The sequence below is a fragment of the Spinacia oleracea genome, chromosome 3 (genome assembly GCF_020520425.1).
Source record: "Spinacia oleracea cultivar Varoflay chromosome 3, BTI_SOV_V1, whole genome shotgun sequence".
Lineage (NCBI taxonomy): Eukaryota > Viridiplantae > Streptophyta > Magnoliopsida > Caryophyllales > Amaranthaceae > Spinacia > Spinacia oleracea.
Genome location: NC_079489.1, coordinates 125,125,017 through 125,141,978, shown reverse-complemented (window position 1 = coordinate 125,141,978; position 16,962 = coordinate 125,125,017). Strand labels below are relative to the sequence as shown.

The 16,962-nt window shown below is 36.9% G+C and overlaps 3 protein-coding genes across 14 annotated transcripts; 2 read left to right on the top strand and 1 right to left on the bottom strand.

Moving 5' to 3' along the window:
- Window positions 1-471: 471 nt before the first annotated feature.
- On the top strand, window positions 472-8,721 carry LOC110791968 (pentatricopeptide repeat-containing protein At5g65560). Of its 11 annotated transcripts, XM_056840752.1 has the most exons (5): window positions 472-3,423; window positions 3,578-3,640; window positions 4,207-4,259; window positions 4,404-4,482; window positions 7,627-7,736. In XM_056840752.1, exons 1-2 carry the CDS (start codon window positions 474-476, stop codon window positions 3,580-3,582), a joined length of 2,955 nt encoding a protein of 984 aa, XP_056696730.1. In that variant the 5' UTR covers window positions 472-473; the 3' UTR covers window positions 3,583-3,640; window positions 4,207-4,259; window positions 4,404-4,482; window positions 7,627-7,736. The 11 variants fall into 11 exon arrangements, with proteins under 11 accessions (XP_056696730.1, XP_056696727.1, XP_056696728.1 ...); XM_056840749.1 differs by lacking the exon at window positions 7,627-7,736 and adding an exon at window positions 8,071-8,721 and having other exon boundaries at window positions 472-3,640; XM_056840750.1 differs by lacking the exon at window positions 4,207-4,259.
- Window positions 8,722-9,415: 694 nt separating this feature from the next.
- On the bottom strand, window positions 9,416-15,329 carry LOC110791966 (uncharacterized). 2 transcript variants are annotated; one of them, XM_021996734.2, is made up of 7 exons: window positions 14,864-15,329; window positions 14,697-14,764; window positions 13,353-14,107; window positions 12,939-13,068; window positions 12,076-12,416; window positions 11,856-11,983; window positions 9,416-11,277 (listed from the first exon to the last, which is right to left on the bottom strand). In XM_021996734.2, the coding sequence occupies exons 1-6, from the start codon at window positions 15,168-15,170 to the stop codon at window positions 11,860-11,862; spliced, it is 1,725 nt and encodes a 574-aa protein (XP_021852426.1). In that variant the 5' UTR covers window positions 15,171-15,329; the 3' UTR covers window positions 9,416-11,277; window positions 11,856-11,859. The 2 variants fall into 2 exon arrangements, with proteins under 2 accessions (XP_021852426.1, XP_021852427.1); XM_021996735.2 differs by having other exon boundaries at window positions 11,118-11,258; window positions 14,864-15,328.
- Window positions 9,671-11,077, top strand: LOC110791967 (putative UDP-rhamnose:rhamnosyltransferase 1). The gene has a single exon (XM_021996736.2). It carries the CDS (start codon window positions 9,671-9,673, stop codon window positions 11,075-11,077), a length of 1,407 nt encoding a protein of 468 aa, XP_021852428.1.
- Window positions 15,330-16,962: the final 1,633 nt, after the last annotated feature.

The window sequence follows — 16,962 nt, the reverse complement described above, 5'->3', positions numbered from 1 at the left end:
TTAACATCAATGCGAAACACACAATTCCATTAATTTCTGAAATATAGGATTCATCTTTATATCATTTTCTTTACGTTAGTACTACAATTAGATTTTTCGTCATACATAATACATGTTTACATTGTTTCACCATGAAAATTATTTTTTTATCTAGAGATTATTATAGCTAATTTTTATTCATATGAACATTTTGAACAATTTTTCTAACATATTATTTATTGTGATTAGTTGTCATAACACAATTTTTAGTTTTTATTTATCGCACGCATAGCGTGCATATAAGACTAATTTTAATAAATTCAACTCACTTTCCTAAAATAAAACTATATGCCGGCTAAAATGTATCACTTGTTAAAATACGGAAGGAGTAATAGATAATAGATACTCCTAGATGACCTTATGGATACCCGTTGAGGGCATCTAAAGAACCATGAGGGGCATCTATCAATCTATGTAGCTCCAATCACTTGCACATGGACCAGTACGCAAAGCCCAGCCCAGCAAACCAAAAACCGGAATCCAAATCCCTACAATCATCCCTCCCATTTCTCCCTCACACAATCAAAGCCGCTCACACTGTACAACTTCCAAATCTCCGGCGACCACCCTCCGCCGCCGGCGAAACTTACCGATCCAGTCACGCCATTCTCATGCATGGATACCTCACAATCATCCGATGCTCCACTACGATGAGAAATTCATCCTCCATAATCACCACCTTCTCCTTCATCTCAGCTCACCTCCCCGCAGTTTATCCCCTCACCCGCCGCCCACTCTCCACCACAACCACTGCCGTCACCTCCTCCGTCGATCACGAAATCTCCGATGATATCACCTCACACCTCTCCTCCATTCTCTCGCTTCCAAATTGGCAAAATCACCCATCCTTCAGACGCCTCCTTCCTTCCATTTCTCCCTCCCATGTCTCCTCTCTCTTCGACCTTCATTCTCTATCTGCTCAAACTTCCATCGCCTTCTTCTACTTTCTCTCTCACCGCCCTAACTTCAGGCACAATGCTCGGTCCCACGCCTCTCTCCTGCCGATTTTGATTCGAGCTAAAGATTTTGAAAGCGCCGAGAAAATTAGGGTTTCGATGATCAGGTATTGTGTCAACGACACTGATGAGGTTAGGTTTGTGTTAGATGCTTTGATGAAGTTGAATTCCCATGATTTGGAGGATGTTAGGTTTAGATTGAATCTCAGGTGTTATAATTTTTTGCTAATGGCATTGTCTAAGTTTATTTTGATTGATGATATGATCAGTGTTTATAATACTATGTTGAATGATAGAATTTCGCCTAATATTTATACATATAATACATTGATCAATGGTTTCTGTAAGTTGGGGAATGTAGCCAAAGCTGAGTTGTATTTGAGTAAAATTCTTGTAGCAGGGTTGAATCCCGATTCATTTACATATTCTTCATTCATTTTAGGTCATTGTAGGAATAAGGATTTGGATAGTGCTTTTAAGGTTTTTAGGGAGATGCCGTGGAAAAAGTGCAGGAGGAATGAAGTTTCGTATAACTATATCATTCATGGTCTTTGTGATCATGGTAGGATTGACAAGGGTTTACATTTGTTATCTAAGATGGAGGTGGACAATTGTCTGCCAAATGTGCGGACATATACAATGCTTATATCCGCGTTATGTGGAGTAGGTAGGGGCATTGAGGCAATGCAATTGCTTGATGAAATGAGAGGGAAAGGATGTGAGCCAAATGGTCATACTTACACCGTTTTGATTGATTACTTGTGTAAAGAGCATAAGATCGATGAGGCTAGACAGTTGTTTAATGAGATGTCAGAGAAGAGGCTAGTTCGTACTGTTGTTACGTACAATGCCCTGATTGATGGGTATTGCAAGAAAGGAAAGGTTGAAGCGGGATTTGAGATTTTCAACCTTATGGAGATGACTGATTGTAATCCTAACGTTCGAACCTACAATGCATTGATATGCGGGCTTTGTAGAATAAATAAAGTGTCTGTTGCAATGACATTTCTTGATAAAATGGCTGCACGTAAACTAACTCCTAGTTTGATTACATATAACTTGTTGATCCAAGGGCAGTGCAAAGATGGCCATATAGAAATTGCTTTTCGACTGCTAAATTTGATGAAAGAAAGTGAGGTGCAACCCGATAAGTGGACGTACAGCATTATTATTGATTCTCTTTGTAAAAAGGGAAGGGTCCAAGAGGCCCATGCTGTTTTTGAAACTCTTGAGGAGAATGGTGTGAAGGCAAATGAAGTAACTTTTTCTGCACTAATTGATGGTTATTGCAAGGTAGGGGAAAATGATTGTGCCCATGCCTTGTTTGATAAGATGCTCGAAGAGAAGTGCTTGCCAAATTCTTGTGTTTACAATGTGCTCATTGATGGCTTGTGCAGAGAGAAAAAATTGAAAGAAGCTTCGCTGTTGTTGGGTAAAATGATAGACGCAAATGTGAAGCCAGATGTGTGTACATATTCTATAATTATCAACGGATTGATCAAAAATGAATTTCTTGATGACGCTCATAGAGTTCTAGAGCAGATGCACACTGCAGGGTATAAGCCTGATGCTTGCACGTATACTACATTTATCCATGCTCACTGTATTAGGGGAAACTTAGAGGAGGCTGAAAATTGGATGAGGATTATGATTGAAGGAGGTGTTCTGCCAGATGTCGTCACTTACACTGTCCTTATTGATGGGTATGGTCGAGTAGGATCACTAACCCAAGCATATGGTGTCCTCAAGGACATGAAGGATGCTGACTGTAAACCTTCTGAGTTTACTTATTCTATTTTGATCAAGCATATTTTGAATGAGAAGGGGCCAATTAGTGGTGGAGAAGGAACTGGTACCGATGTACATCTAAATGCCAACTTTGCCGATGTAGATTATGTTTGGAAGGTGGTGAACTTTGAAACAGTCAAAGACCTCGTAAACAACATGGCTAAACATGGCTGTGCACCAAGCATTAGCACTTATAACACTCTCATTGATGGGTTTTGCAAGCGAGGGCGGATTGAGGAAGCTCAATGGCTGATTGATTACATGAAACATGGAGGAATTGAACCTGGTGATGTTATCCATAACTCCATTTTGAAATGTAGCTGCATCCTAGAATTGTATGAAGAAGCCTCCCAGATGACCAATAACATGGTTGCTATGGGTGAATTACCACACCTGGAGTCGTATACATTGCTTATTTGTGGATTGTGTGAGAAAGGGGATATAGATCAAGCAGAAGCAGTATTTTGCAGTCTACTTCACTGCGGCTATAACAGTGATGAGATAGCTTGGAAAGTTTTAATCGACGGCTTGCTAAAGAGGGGTCTTGTTGATAGTTGTTCTGAACTAGTCAAGGTCATGGAGAGCAATGGTTGCCAACCAAAACCTCACACTTATTCAATGTTGATTGAGGGTCTTCAAGGTGGGTCAGAGGGAAAATGACTCATGATATTTTTTATTTGGGTTATTTCTACTCCATAAGATTCGTACGAGAAGTTGTTTCTTGGATTTGTCTTCAATTTCCCATGATACTGAAGCTTGAGTAGAACTATTGTTTCATTGCACTTGAAATCCAGGGTGATTCGGTGCCCCAGTGCAACAGCAGTTCAGAGCGAGAAAATTCGTGTATCGTGTATGAGGTAAGTATTTATCTGTCTTTCATCACCTACATCCCTTTCCCCGAAATTTTTATATGTTGGCATCTGCTGATATCGGAGCTTGATTGATGCTTTTCCTTATTTTTGATCTTTGACCCCTTTGTGTGCAATAATGAAACATTCTGGTGAACGAGGCTCCGGCATCTACACTCCCTGGGGTTTAAAAATGAGCATATACTCTTTGGCTGCTTACAAGGTCCTCCTTTATTTAAAAGATTATCCAAGGGGACTCCATATTACTATAAGTGAAAGAGTTGTTGCTCTGGACTTGATGGGCCATGATGTCATAATACTCTTAGTTTGATGCATCCTTGCGACTCAGAGTTTGTCTATTGGGTGAATGTGGGTCTTAGAGGTTGACTTCAGTCTGTCGCAAATAGTCAATTTCTTTCAGTTATGCGCTGCTTACATGATCGTTCTTCTGGAGTAATTACTTAAGCTGGTCGCAGTGTCTTTTACACCTTTTTTGTATATAAAATTATTTTTTTCTGCATGACTTAAGTCCTAATGGCAGATTCAGCTGATTGTTCTATCTCTGTTTGTTCCAGGGGTTATGAGTTATGACCCTTTTTTAATTGGCTTCGTTTCTGTTTTAATGCTGGTACTGTTTTTCTGCACTCAAGACTTTAGACCTCTGATAATGCTTACTACTGAAAACATTTGATTTTCAATAAATATTTCCTTCGCCGTACTGTAAAGTTCTGTTGCTCTCTAAATCATCTGCTCACATGTTTCTTAATGTCAGGTCTCCACCCTCAAGATATACTCCAGCACTTACCGCTGGTAAACGATAGAAGCCCTCATTTGGCTCATTATAGGTACAGGTTAGATCTCTCATCATTTGTATTCCTTGCAGAGCTGCACTTGTTTTTTCAGAATATGCATCTGCATGTCAAGTCCATCAGCTGTCTGTAGGTTTTACACAGTAAATTATCTGCACTACTGCAGAATGCAGACATCACAAGTTCACTGTCCCTGATATTTTTTTTATTAGTATACATGATACATTAGGAAATTGAAAGACATCAAAGGGGTGTCACCCATGAACAAAACAAGGGTAAAGGACAAAAAGCTCATGCTCTCGAACTATCATATATGCAATTTTTCTACAATATCATGAAAAGTTAAGTGTTGCACATAACCTAATACTTTACTCATGGCTACAGCTATCCAGAAAGCCCCCCAAAAAAAAAGAAACTCAAAAACTTGACATGGGGAGCCTTGAGGCTATACCGAAAGAGTTCAATGTTTCCTTTCTACCAAAAATCATTCCACCTTACGCAATAAGCTTATACTCTGCAAGTGTTTTAGCAGCGAATGCTTAGTAACAGCAGTACTTGTTTAAAGATACTTGAATTTCCGAATCAATAATCCTTGGTTGGTGACTTTCTGCTCCTAATGACTGTAGATGGCTATTGGCAATATTTAAGTTGCACAAGCCACAAAGTGCTAAATCTGTACAGGTTCCTTCTGTTTAATATTTTATTTTGACATTTTCAGACCTTTTACTTATTTTACCCCGTTGGAACACATATAGATTCCATAATATTATGCCCTTGAAAACTCAAACTGTATACTTCATACATCTCAAGCTTTGTGATTGTTGTTGATTTATTTCACTGAAGTGATTTATAGTGTTAGCCTATTGTTTGTTGCTAAAAAACAGAGTTAAGCTCATTATTGGGGTTTAAGTTTTGCAATAAATCACCAATTGGGACCTCACTTTTTTTTGGTCAATAATTGGGACCTAAGGTTAGATTTTTGGTAGGTTAACTCACCTTTAACTCAAGGTTGACTATTCAAACTAATAAAATAAATCAAAAATAAATTACAAGAGTTATGACTTAATAAGTACGGAGTAGTATTATTTGCAATTATTTAGGGGTTTTATTTGGGTTTATTGGGCACTTGTTAAGTTTGTGATTTTTTGTTCCCCTCAAAAAAAAAAAAATGTGATTTTTTGTGAGATTTATGATTGAATTGGTTAATTTTGTGATTTTGTATGATATTAATGCTGCTAAATTTTATTGTTTTTGTGTTGATTTTGATCGATTTGTTATTGTTTGATTTTTTTTTTGTTCTTTTTAATTTTTTTTAATTTTTTATGTTTACTTCGTGATGTTTATACCTTAATCACTTAAGGAGAGCAAAATTTTTGCATACTTTATAAATTGATTGAAAGTAAAATGTGGTTCGACCATTGTTTCAAATGAAAATGCCTTTTAAAGGGGTGACATACAGCGAGAAGTATGATAGATTGATACAGACTACGAAGTATTTTTAGGATGTGACTCGTATACTCATTTTCTTTTAAAAAAACATGGGTCGGAACGGGCTGGGCTATGATAAATAGTTCACTTAAACTGACTAAATATGACTTGTTTTTTACCTGAACAGACCAATTTCATTAAGTTTGGGCCAGAGCCGCCCTTGACATGACCCATTTTATAGCTCTATGTTAAAACACTCAAGGGAACATTTTGGTTTTGTTGGTTTCGAAGTAAAATTGTGTAAATATTAGAAATTAGTTACTAACATTTTTTTTTATCAATTTATCATTGAACTGTGAACTATAAATCTATAATGGACGAACTTCATTAATAAAGAAAATACTCCCTCCGTATTTTTTTAAGAGATACACTTGCCTTTTCCGGCCGTATTTATTTAAGAGATACACTTGCCATTTTTAGTAACTTATCAACCCCACCATCTAATTAAATAATACATCTAATATACCCTATCACCCACCATCCTATTAAACAAATATTTTCATAAACACACCCCACCCTCCACCCACCAAAATGACATGGTTCCCACATATTTAATTATTAAAATATCTATCCAACCCCACTTGCTTTATTATTTTATTTCATTCAATTATTCTTCTTAATACCCATGCCCGGCCAAGTGTATCTCTTAAAAAAATACGGAGGGAGTAGAAATTAATGTGGTGTTGGTAGTTTTTGATGATGTTTGTTCAAGAGGGGATATTGGAGGTGTAAGAATAACAATTAATTAATTAAATTAGTATTGTATTTTTACAAAAATAAAATGTTATAATTATATTTCTTATTTCTTAACCCAAGGACTTAACATTTTTTTAACCACCATAGTTAACTTTTTCTAAAAAAGTAAGATGAGGTCCCAATAATTAACCAAAAAAAAGTGAGGTCCCAATTGGTGATTTTTTGTAAAACTTGGACCCCAATCATGGGGTTAACTCCTAAAAAACATTATATCTTCCAAAGAAGTTTAACGTTGTTCTAAGACTCGATTTTTTTATTTAAAAAGACTTTTGATTGTTTCTGTTCCGAGTCTTTGATCTCTTATGTCTTTGTGTAAGTAATACTTTGATACTCCTAGGCTATGAAATCTAGTACTCCCTCCATTCCTGAATACTCGCAACACTTGCCTTTTTCGGCCATTTATGAATTCATGCAACACTTCCTATTTTGGCACTAGACCACTAATTCTTTATTGTTTCTCTTTCCCACTAACCTCACTTCACTTGTACCAATTCTTTATTTTTTTCTCTCTCCTACTAACCCCTTGCACCACTTCTTTATTGTTTCTCTCTTCCACAAACAATTAAAATATATCATTACTCTTCTTGCACACATTAATTTAAAATATCTCATTACTACCCACAAACCTTCCATAAACTATGCGCAAACACAAGTGTTGCACGTATTCCGGAAAAAATGGAGTATTGAAGAGGAAATTAAATGTTTACTTTTGTAGTGTTTCTCATTTAGGTTTTAGGTTTTTGTCTGTATATTGGAAAAATACAATTGTGAAGATAGTACAGTTGTCAACTAGTGAGATGCAGGTAATTATGCAGTAAACATGTGATTTTAACATATGAAGAACTGGCAGATGTTGAAAAATAGTCGTAAAAAACAACACCTGAGACTCGTGTGAATGATTTTGATGGGAATCTTTTTGTTTGTTGTTATCGGTACAAGCAGAAAACTCACACTAAACTCATACTCCTTTAATGCGAACGGGAGGAATGAACTGACTGAGATCAAGAACAAGAAGAGAAGGCACAGGCACCACAGAGTAACATTCTATTCATGTGAGTAGCAGTAGTACACTAGTACTCATATGGCACGTATCTACACACTTGCAATTTATTTCAACAAAAAAATTGTTTTTGTGTTGAGTTTGAATTGTTAATTTCCTTCCAAGTAAATAGATAAAATCACAAAAATCAATTCCATGTTTATTTTGCAATACAAATATAAGAATTATAATTTCATACTACAAATATGTCGTGTTTGATTTTTTTATTTTAATAAATTGATTGTCAAATGTTTGTGTGGGAAAAATGCAGACAAAAAATAGTCAGATGGAGGGAGTGATTTCATATGCAGGAACTTCTAATGGCTTAATGCACCAACGTTTTGCAGTGTGAATGTAGGCTTGTACTCCGGATGTTCAAATGTTCCTATGGTCCGACTTCTGAGGAAGGAAAATAATGGAGATAAGACATGCTCCTTTCACAAGGATGAAGTGTAAGGAGACTTCACTGGCAAGTCTTCACAGTTTTCATTCCAAGCTTGGGCTTTTCATGTTTCCGTAGCTGAGATATCATCTTCTTTGAAACTTGTTTTTCTGTATGGTCCTACATATGCTCAAGTACACTCAAACTTACTGCTGATGGACAATTTGGGTATGGAGAAGTGTTCCTTCTCAGAGCTGCCCTGTTTTTTCTGCAAGTACCGTGACAACCTCAGGAAAGAAGAAAACTTTTGAGAACCCGTAAGAAATAATGTGTTCAAAATTCTGTATGCCTTCTCAGTCATTGGATTGGATTATCTGCAAACCCATGCCTAGTAGCAATCGAGGTCTAGACATCTTCCCATATAATCTAGGCTTGAGCTCAGGAGCTTTGGCTGCTTTGTAAAGTTATTAACCCATAATTGTTATCTACTACGTATATGCTGAAATAGAATAAAAGTTCTACAAATGCCTTGCTAATAATGTGTTCTCTATCAAAGATAATTAGGTATTTTTTGTATGTATGGCATTTCTAGTTATAAATTTGACCTTTTGAATTAGGCTAATGTGTCTCACTTCCTTTCGTCTATCGTTCATTGTTCATTTTTAAGAATAAAAAGGAGAAACATGTTTTTATTATGATGCCACTGTCGTCATTTTCATTTTTAACAATCGCAATATGATTTGTGGCTGTTACCAATGGCACCGCACGGGAAGTCTACATTTTCATTCTGAATAAATGCAATTTGATTCTTGGCTGTGAGCATTGGCTTAGCTTTTACCAGTGACGTGATTTTAACTAGAGTTGGCAAAATCCGATACGGTACGATAGCACGACACAAATCGAACACGATAAAAACAGGTTAGTGTCAAGGTTTACGACCCATTTAATTAAACGGGTCAACATAGCATGGCACATTTAATTAAATGGGTCGAGTTAGTGTTGATTTCCTCGACACAAAACTGGCCAAGAGTTATTCGAGTTACCCTTATTTTAGGCGTTTTTAACAAACCACATGAAAGCTAGATTATCAGTCATTTATAGAATACGATAACTTTGAAAGGAGCACTTCATTTTTCAATCTATTACGGAGTGTATGTTTTCCAGAAAGCATGCACGCACACTGCCCACACACCATCACTGTAGTTGTATCATGTATGTGCCTTCGAAGTTTGAACTCCTGCATTTTGTTCCACTCACTAACAACAACATTTGTTAGTCTAAAATCCAAATAAGCTGTAAAACAACAGACATGTCAAAACAATTATTCCCAGAAAAATAATTTTAATACAGAGTATTTTATTTCAAAATTCTTACAGATGTAAAACTGTTGAGCTTTCCATATAGTAACTCAATCTAAACAGGTGTCCATTCTTCATTCTTGCCAACAATACCCCTTGATAGAACAACCAAAGTTCAGCGGCAAAGCTTATCCACAAAATTTTGATTTCCCGGTGCTTCTGAAATCTGTCCATTACCTCTACCTTCCTCACAGTTGCTCAAAAGCCATGGATAACAGGAAGGAGCTTCACATAATTGTTTTCCCATGGATTGCATTTGGTCACATGATTCCATTCCTGGAGCTTTCAAAGCACTTGGCTACCAAGGGACACCACATATCGTATGTATCTGCTCCATTAAATCTTAAGCGCCTCCTCCCTAAAATCCCTCAAAACTTAGTTCCATTAATCAAGCTAGTTCCTCTTCCATTGCCTCGAATTGAAAAGCTACCCCCTGATGCTGAGGCCACCTCAGACGTGCCCTTTGATGATGTACAGTTACTCAAGAAAGCCTATGACGGCCTAAAAGAGCCGTTGGAAAGGTTTCTGGAAGCTTCTTCTCCAATAGACTGGATCATCTATGACTTCCCTAGCTACTGGCTACCTCCAATTGCTGACAAACTAGGTATTCGCAAAGTCTTCCTTTCATTAATGAATGGCTGGAGCTCTGCAACTTTCGGTCCAGCATCAAATATGATCAAGGATGGTGCTGGGACATGGAGTAACCCTGAGACCCTGACTAGTCCACTCGAGTGGATCCCATTCCCAAACAAAGTTGTTTACCGGTTCCACGAAGCAAAGAAGAGCATTAGTGCTGCACACCCAAATGCTTCTGGTGTATCAGATATGTTCCGTAGTGGATCTTCAGTGCGTGACTGTGATGTATTTGCCATACGTAGTTGCAGGGAGCTTGAAACTGAATACTTGCAACTTCTAGAAAAGCTTCACAGAAAGCCTGTAATTCCTGTAGGCTTGTTGCCAACCTTGGTAGAAGAAGGAAAAAGGGGTAATGATGATACCTGGCAGTCAATTAAGGGTTGGCTGAACAAACACATAAATGGTTCAGTGGTTTATGTAGCCTTAGGGAGCGAGTTTGTTCCAAGTCAAGATGACATCACCGAGTTGGCACTTGGATTGGAGCTGTCCATGCTGTCCTTCTTCTGGGCTCTACCGAAACAAGCAACTACACAGATAGAGCTTCCGAATGGGTTTGAAGAGAGAACACGAGATCAGGGTTTGGTTTGGAAAAATTGGGCACCTCAAAGCAAAATATTGGCTCATGACTCAGTGGGAGCTTTCTTGACTCATTGTGGTTGGAGTTCCATAATAGAGGGACTTCAGTTCGGAAGACCGCTGGTTATGCTACCATTTGTCTTGGATCAAGGGATAAACGCAAGAGTTATGGAAGAGAAGAAAGTTGGAATAGAAATACCAAGGAACAGTAAAGATGGATCATTCACTAAAAATTCAGTAGCAGAATCACTGAAGGTGGTGTTTGAGGACATATTTGGAAAGATCTACAGAGATGAGGCAAAGAAAATGAGCAGAATTGTTGCTGATAAAGACTTGCAAAACCAATATGTGGAGAATTTCGAGGAGTACCTTTACAACAACAGACCCATACCTGAGGCCTAATGTTGATATTAGGTTAGCAGATGGCATCAGAGTTTATATAACCTAGTCAAAAGCAATCTTTTGTTTTGGGATTTTCATATTTTCTTTAGGAACCTATTTGTGGGTGTTGATATCCTTGTATCATGTCCCATGCTTTAATTGCGCCCTCCAAATTTGTAGGCAACCACCAATCACAGATTCTCTGGGACAAAAATCAGGATCTATCAAACACAGCATGAAACAGAAAAACTGATTAGGTTGTGTTTAACAACTTCATCTCACTATATGAAAGGTGCTATGTTAATATAATCAATCAACAAGTCAGTTTTCATGTTGCAAAATTCAGCTAATACAATTAATAAGTTACCAACAATCTAGTGTACAGCTTAATTGTCTTTTAATCACTAAAGCTTAACTGCTGACTTCAGCTTCCATAAAAACATCAGCCTAAAATTTCAGCATCGAGAATATCTTATGGAATGATGGATAAAATAATTTTGTAGCACGTATAATTGGATTTATATCTGAAATTTTCAGTGGCAGCGCAATATTAAGTACACTTGCGGTAGAGTTCTTCAGCTTAGTGAGCAAAACTATGTCATCAACTATATGTATAGAACCATCTAGGACCTCTAAAAACATTGTGTTGTGGCAGGTGAGGGACGGTGAGTCAGTGGGCCAGATACGAGGATGAGTTAGGATACATGACCAAGAAATACTACGAGCATAATTTTGGATACAAGACCAAAAATACAGCTGCAAATAATTTCATGTTGTTGCATAGAATGTGTAAACTCACCCGTCTACTTTGAAGGGGAAGTCAGCTTATTCTCATCTGGATTTTGCTTCAATGAGGTATCCCCACCACCCATCAATTCTTGGAAACCTTCAACCTTCACTGGTGGTGCCCTAACAGTGCCAGTAGTCCTGATTAAAATAATAAAATTCAAGAAATCATCAAATTATTCCAGCAAAAGTAATAACAATCTGAATCCACCTATACCCCAAGTATGTCTTACGGCGATTGTATTTGCGGTATCTGCATAGCTGGCTGCCTCATTTGGTTACCAGTCGATCCCATGAACCTTTGAAAAACTTGCTGCTGCTGCTGCTGCTGCCGCCATTGAATTTGTTGGGCTTGTCTGCTGTTCAATACATTAAATGCATTATTCTCCAAAGGTAAATCAGGTGGGTTCTCCAGCTTCACCTGAACCATGGGACGATCTTTCTCCATGCTCATGACTGGACGCGGAGAAGACACCTGCCGCCTTTGCATTCTCTCCAACTGTTGTTGTTGCTGTAAGGTCAGATTCTGGGAATGAACCACCTGAGGCATTTGCGGGTTTATTTGTCGGGGTATCTGCACATATACCAAAGATTCTTATACATGAATTATAGAAGTATCCCCAACATTAATTAGTGCAAAGCTGGTAGAGAAGAGCCAATGTTTAGGGTCCTCCCTAAGCCTGAGTCCTTCGGCATTCCCAATAACTCACAACATAAAGCCAATAAAGGTGATTAAATACAAGGATGGAATTCTGCACAAAGATAGTAACCTTCAAGGTTTTCCCAGGGAAGCATTGACCTTGCTCAAAACAAAAATGCTGTATAGTTCCATATAATTAATTGGATTTAGATTTTAGAGTCTTTCTTTGACCACAAAGTGAACAACTATCTCGAAGTTCAAATTTTCTACTTTATCATATTTTCTTTTGTGGGGGTGGGGGTGGGGAGTGGGGGGAGCACTTTGACCTTGATTTTCATGGACAAGGTGAAATATAAATTTTTGGGGGCAATTTCTATGTAATTACCGGTTAGCAGAGCATGGCATTTCCTAGCTACTAGCAGTCCTACCTCAGAATACAAATGCAAACCAGAATACCTGTTGGGGGAGCTGCAGTGTATTCTGTTGTAGTAATGGAAGCTGAGACTGCATGCCCTGAATATGCTGTTGAGTTTGCTGCACAACATTCCTAGTCTCCTTCACATATGCTGCTAAACTGGCAAGGTTACTGTAGGAAAAAAGACAAATGTAATTTACAAGTGTATACCACTACACAGAAGTCATGCATCAACTGCCCTCTTATAGCAGAAAATGATCGTATCATGAAACCTTTATTGAATAACAAGTAAACACAACTTCAATCAACAATCAACAAGATGAGATAGTGTCTGGATTTTGAATTACAGTGTCAGGGAGCCAGGAAGGTATAAAGTTCAGGAGAAGAAAAGAGCTAAAAACAGATATGAGCTAACATGTAGAATTAATTTGTTGCACAATATTTCCCATACTCACCTGTTTCCTGTTACGTGGAGGAACATTTTAATCAGTTCCATCGCTGAACACTGCTTTTTGTAGCTATCAGCAAGGACTTTCAATATGCTACCTAGTTTAGAGACATGGCAGCTGAGAAACTGGGATAAGACTCGAACCGGAATTTCAGAGGAACCTTCAAATCCCACCTTTGTTAAAACACGGGCAATCACCTTCTTAGACACCTGCATTGCTTGTTCATGACCTAGCTGTCTTCTGTTGCCATCCAAGCCACCTTTTGTGCGGGATTGACCAGGCCCCTGTTCTAGATAGTCAGGCCTGATACCAAGCCTTTCAAGCATAATAGAACTCTTTGTTGTCACTTGTGGCAATTTATCAAGGACTCCATAAAGTTCTACTTTCTGCTTATCATCATCACTTGATGTTCTTGGTGCAAACGCACTATCTGGTACGCAATTCATCATAAACATTGTTTCTGGAAAGAAACAAGTGCTGTCGCTGCCAGATATATCCTCATCCAAAATTGCATTAGGTTGCATCCTATTCTCAGAACTGGAGTTACCAAATCCTCTGGTTTCATCATTGTTGAACACTATTCTCCTCCTCTTATGACTCTCCGTAAGTTTCAGGTAATTAGACATCTCACTGGGATTGCGCTTGTCAGATTCTTGATTTGGAAATGATACCATGTATGGCTTGCTCGTCCTGTAATTCTCAATAAACTGATGATACCATGTTTCTGGAAAATCTTCCTGTCTGAATCTCTGCGATTGAACCTACATTGAATAAAACTATGTAAGTCGAAGAAAGAGTGAACCAACACCCCTCATAACTAACATTACAACCTCCATAGTATTACTTTATGCTCAAAAATAAGAAACAAAGATCCAGATAGGTAGGCAACAAGAATCAAATAAAACAACATCTATCAATTGAGAACAATCCATACTCCTCTAGCCAATTGACATGGCATGCTTACAAATACTAAAAGTTGTAGGAATGGAAGAATTGTGAAACTTTGAGCATATGCTATTGCGATTGGCAAGAACAAAATATAGCGAAAAAAACAGACTTTCCCCCATGATTGGCAAGAAAATATGGCCAAAAAACAAACTTTCCCACTCAAAGGAAATTAGCAACCACATTGATAAATTTTCAACATTCTACCCATCAATTCATTTACATAATTGAAAACATCGTAAATTCATATACGCAATTCACTCAATTCATCCGCAATCAACCAATACTAAAAACCCTAGTCAAAATTCACAAACATTGAATTGATAGGCATTTAACCCCAATAAAATACAGTTCAATTGATCAATCATTCCAGAAATTGAACACATAACGAACTGAAATACAAACCTTGGAATCGCGCTGAGGAACACCATCCTCCAGAGTGAAATAAACATCATCAGCATGCAATTGCAAATCTTCCCAAAATCAATTAAAAAAATCAGGCCCAGATAAATTAAAGAAAAATAGCATAAAAATTAGGTCAAAATGAGAAATTATGGGAATTTATAACATACAATTGGGATTGAGAAGTGAGACGAGAGAAGAAGAAGAAGATGGAAGAGAAACGGAGGAAGGAAGGAAGAGAGAGAAAGCGGCTTTGTCGAAAAGAAGAGCACGAACACGAAGCTGAAGTTGGATATGAGACTTTGACTTTGACTTTGAGTCATCGGTAGCCATGAAAGCTTCCCAAGAAGATGGAGAGGAGAGAGAGTGGACGAAATTGGAGTAGAGTGAGTCGCCAAGCCATTTCCGCCATGTCCCGCAGCTCTCGAGCTTTCTTGCTAGCTCGTATCCTTTCCCATCGTCGCCTAGAACTGTCATTCTCTCTCTCTCCCTTTCTCTGTTTGTCTGATCTACTCCTTGTTCACTGCGCACGGACTACAGTCAATGGAGAGTTGAGAAGCAAAGAATTTGTTGAAACACTATTTGCATTTGATCATCAGCTTTTGGGAAAGACTGTGCTTTTAATTTCTCAACCCAAGTATGAATCCGTTTGACAAGAGAATGCAAGGGCCAAGGGCCTACCAGTTAAGACTGAGAATGTAATAAGGGTCGGGTCGGGCAGAAAATTTCGAAACAAGGCCCAATCCTGGTACAGGATCATGGGCCGTTATACCGGGTTGGGTCGGACTGTCGGAGCTAAATCTATATTATTATACTAAAAGCGAGGAAATCAATGTGATGATGATAAATGTCACTCATTGATTCGCCTCTCTTTTAACATAATAAATTATTAAATAATATAATATAAAAAATTAATCCTTATAAATTATTTATTTAAATAATTATTCTTTCTATTTACACATGAGTTAATCAAATCAATGTGATCTCATGAATCTAGGTTCTATAATTATACTCTTACAAGATACGTAGTATATAATTATCCAAAAACAAAATGATATAATTATGTTAAGTTCAACGATTATTTATATTGCTTATCCTAATATAAGACCTATTATGTTAGTAAAGAACTATTATACTGTACTATACTAAAATTAAGATAAGCATATGGAGTGTAAAACCGTTTATACATTATAGATATATAATTTGAAAGAATCTATTTGATATACGTGTAAGTAACTTATTACATGAAGGTAATTGTAAAACAAATAAGTATAAGATGTATAACAAATAAATCTAATATACATATATAAAGGAGGCATATTTGCTGAAATATTAGAGCGCCATGTAGGATTAATAATGCTTTAGGCCAATGAAAAATAAGAATTCTAATTTATTTTTGAATTAAAAATATTCAAGTGCCACGTAGATAATTAAATGACACGTGGATATATTTAATTAGATGACACGTTGATAATTAGATAATTAGATGACACATAGATAATTAAATAATTAGATGACATGTGGATATATTTAAATGCAAACAAAAAAAAACTTAGATCTAACCTAAAGTTTATCATTGATACATGCACATGATATAATGAATTTTATCAAATAATTGAAAACTACGTGAAAACTACTCCTATTGTGGGCTACTCCTATTAGATAAATTAATGTAGAATGCAAATTGAGGTACTCCTACGGAGTATTAGATAAATTAATGTACGTAGAATGCAAATTGCAAACATGAATTGGAATTAAGGTAAAATCGAGCTACGTGTAAGCTTTTTTTGATTGAGTTAGATAAAGCCAATCCTAATATGTAGAATGCAAATTGCAAACATGAATTGGAATTAAGGTAAAACACAAACAAGCAATCAATTGCCCACGAAGAAAACAATTTCAGAAAAACTCCAAAAATATCATAACTCCTATTAGATAAATTAGATAAATTGAGAATTCTAATCAAATAATGAAGATAAATTAGATAAACTGAAAATTCTAATCGAATAATGATTCCAAGTTAAATACTAATACTAATGCACTACAACTCTTCAAGATATGAATCGGAAGTTCTAATCATATTCAAATTTATAATTGATTAAATCCTATAAATTGGTCGTATTGTTCAATTCATAACTCATACACAATCACATCTTTCACTTATAAGTTTATCACATCTTTCACTTTTAAGTTTGGTTATCAATGGCGGCTACTTCTTTGATCCATGATTTAAATTACAGTTACTATTTGCACGAACTCCAATGCAATA

Bases quoted from the DNA above. Each gene is read 5' to 3' on its own strand.
- LOC110791968 (XM_021996742.2), top strand. From the start codon at position 474: ATGGACCAGTACGCAAAGCCCAGCCCAGCAAACCAAAAACCGGAATCC.
- LOC110791966 (XM_021996734.2), bottom strand. From the start codon at position 15,170: ATGACAGTTCTAGGCGACGATGGGAAAGGATACGAGCTAGCAAGAAAG. The intron at 13,069-13,352 runs GTGAGTATGGGA...TTTTTCCTACAG, and splicing joins CTCCACGTAACAGGAAACAG to TAACCTTGCCAGTTTAGCAG. The intron at 12,417-12,938 runs GTATTCTGGTTT...GTATATGTGCAG, and splicing joins CACTGCAGCTCCCCCAACAG to ATACCCCGACAAATAAACCC.
- LOC110791967 (XM_021996736.2), top strand. From the start codon at position 9,671: ATGGATAACAGGAAGGAGCTTCACATAATTGTTTTCCCATGGATTGCA.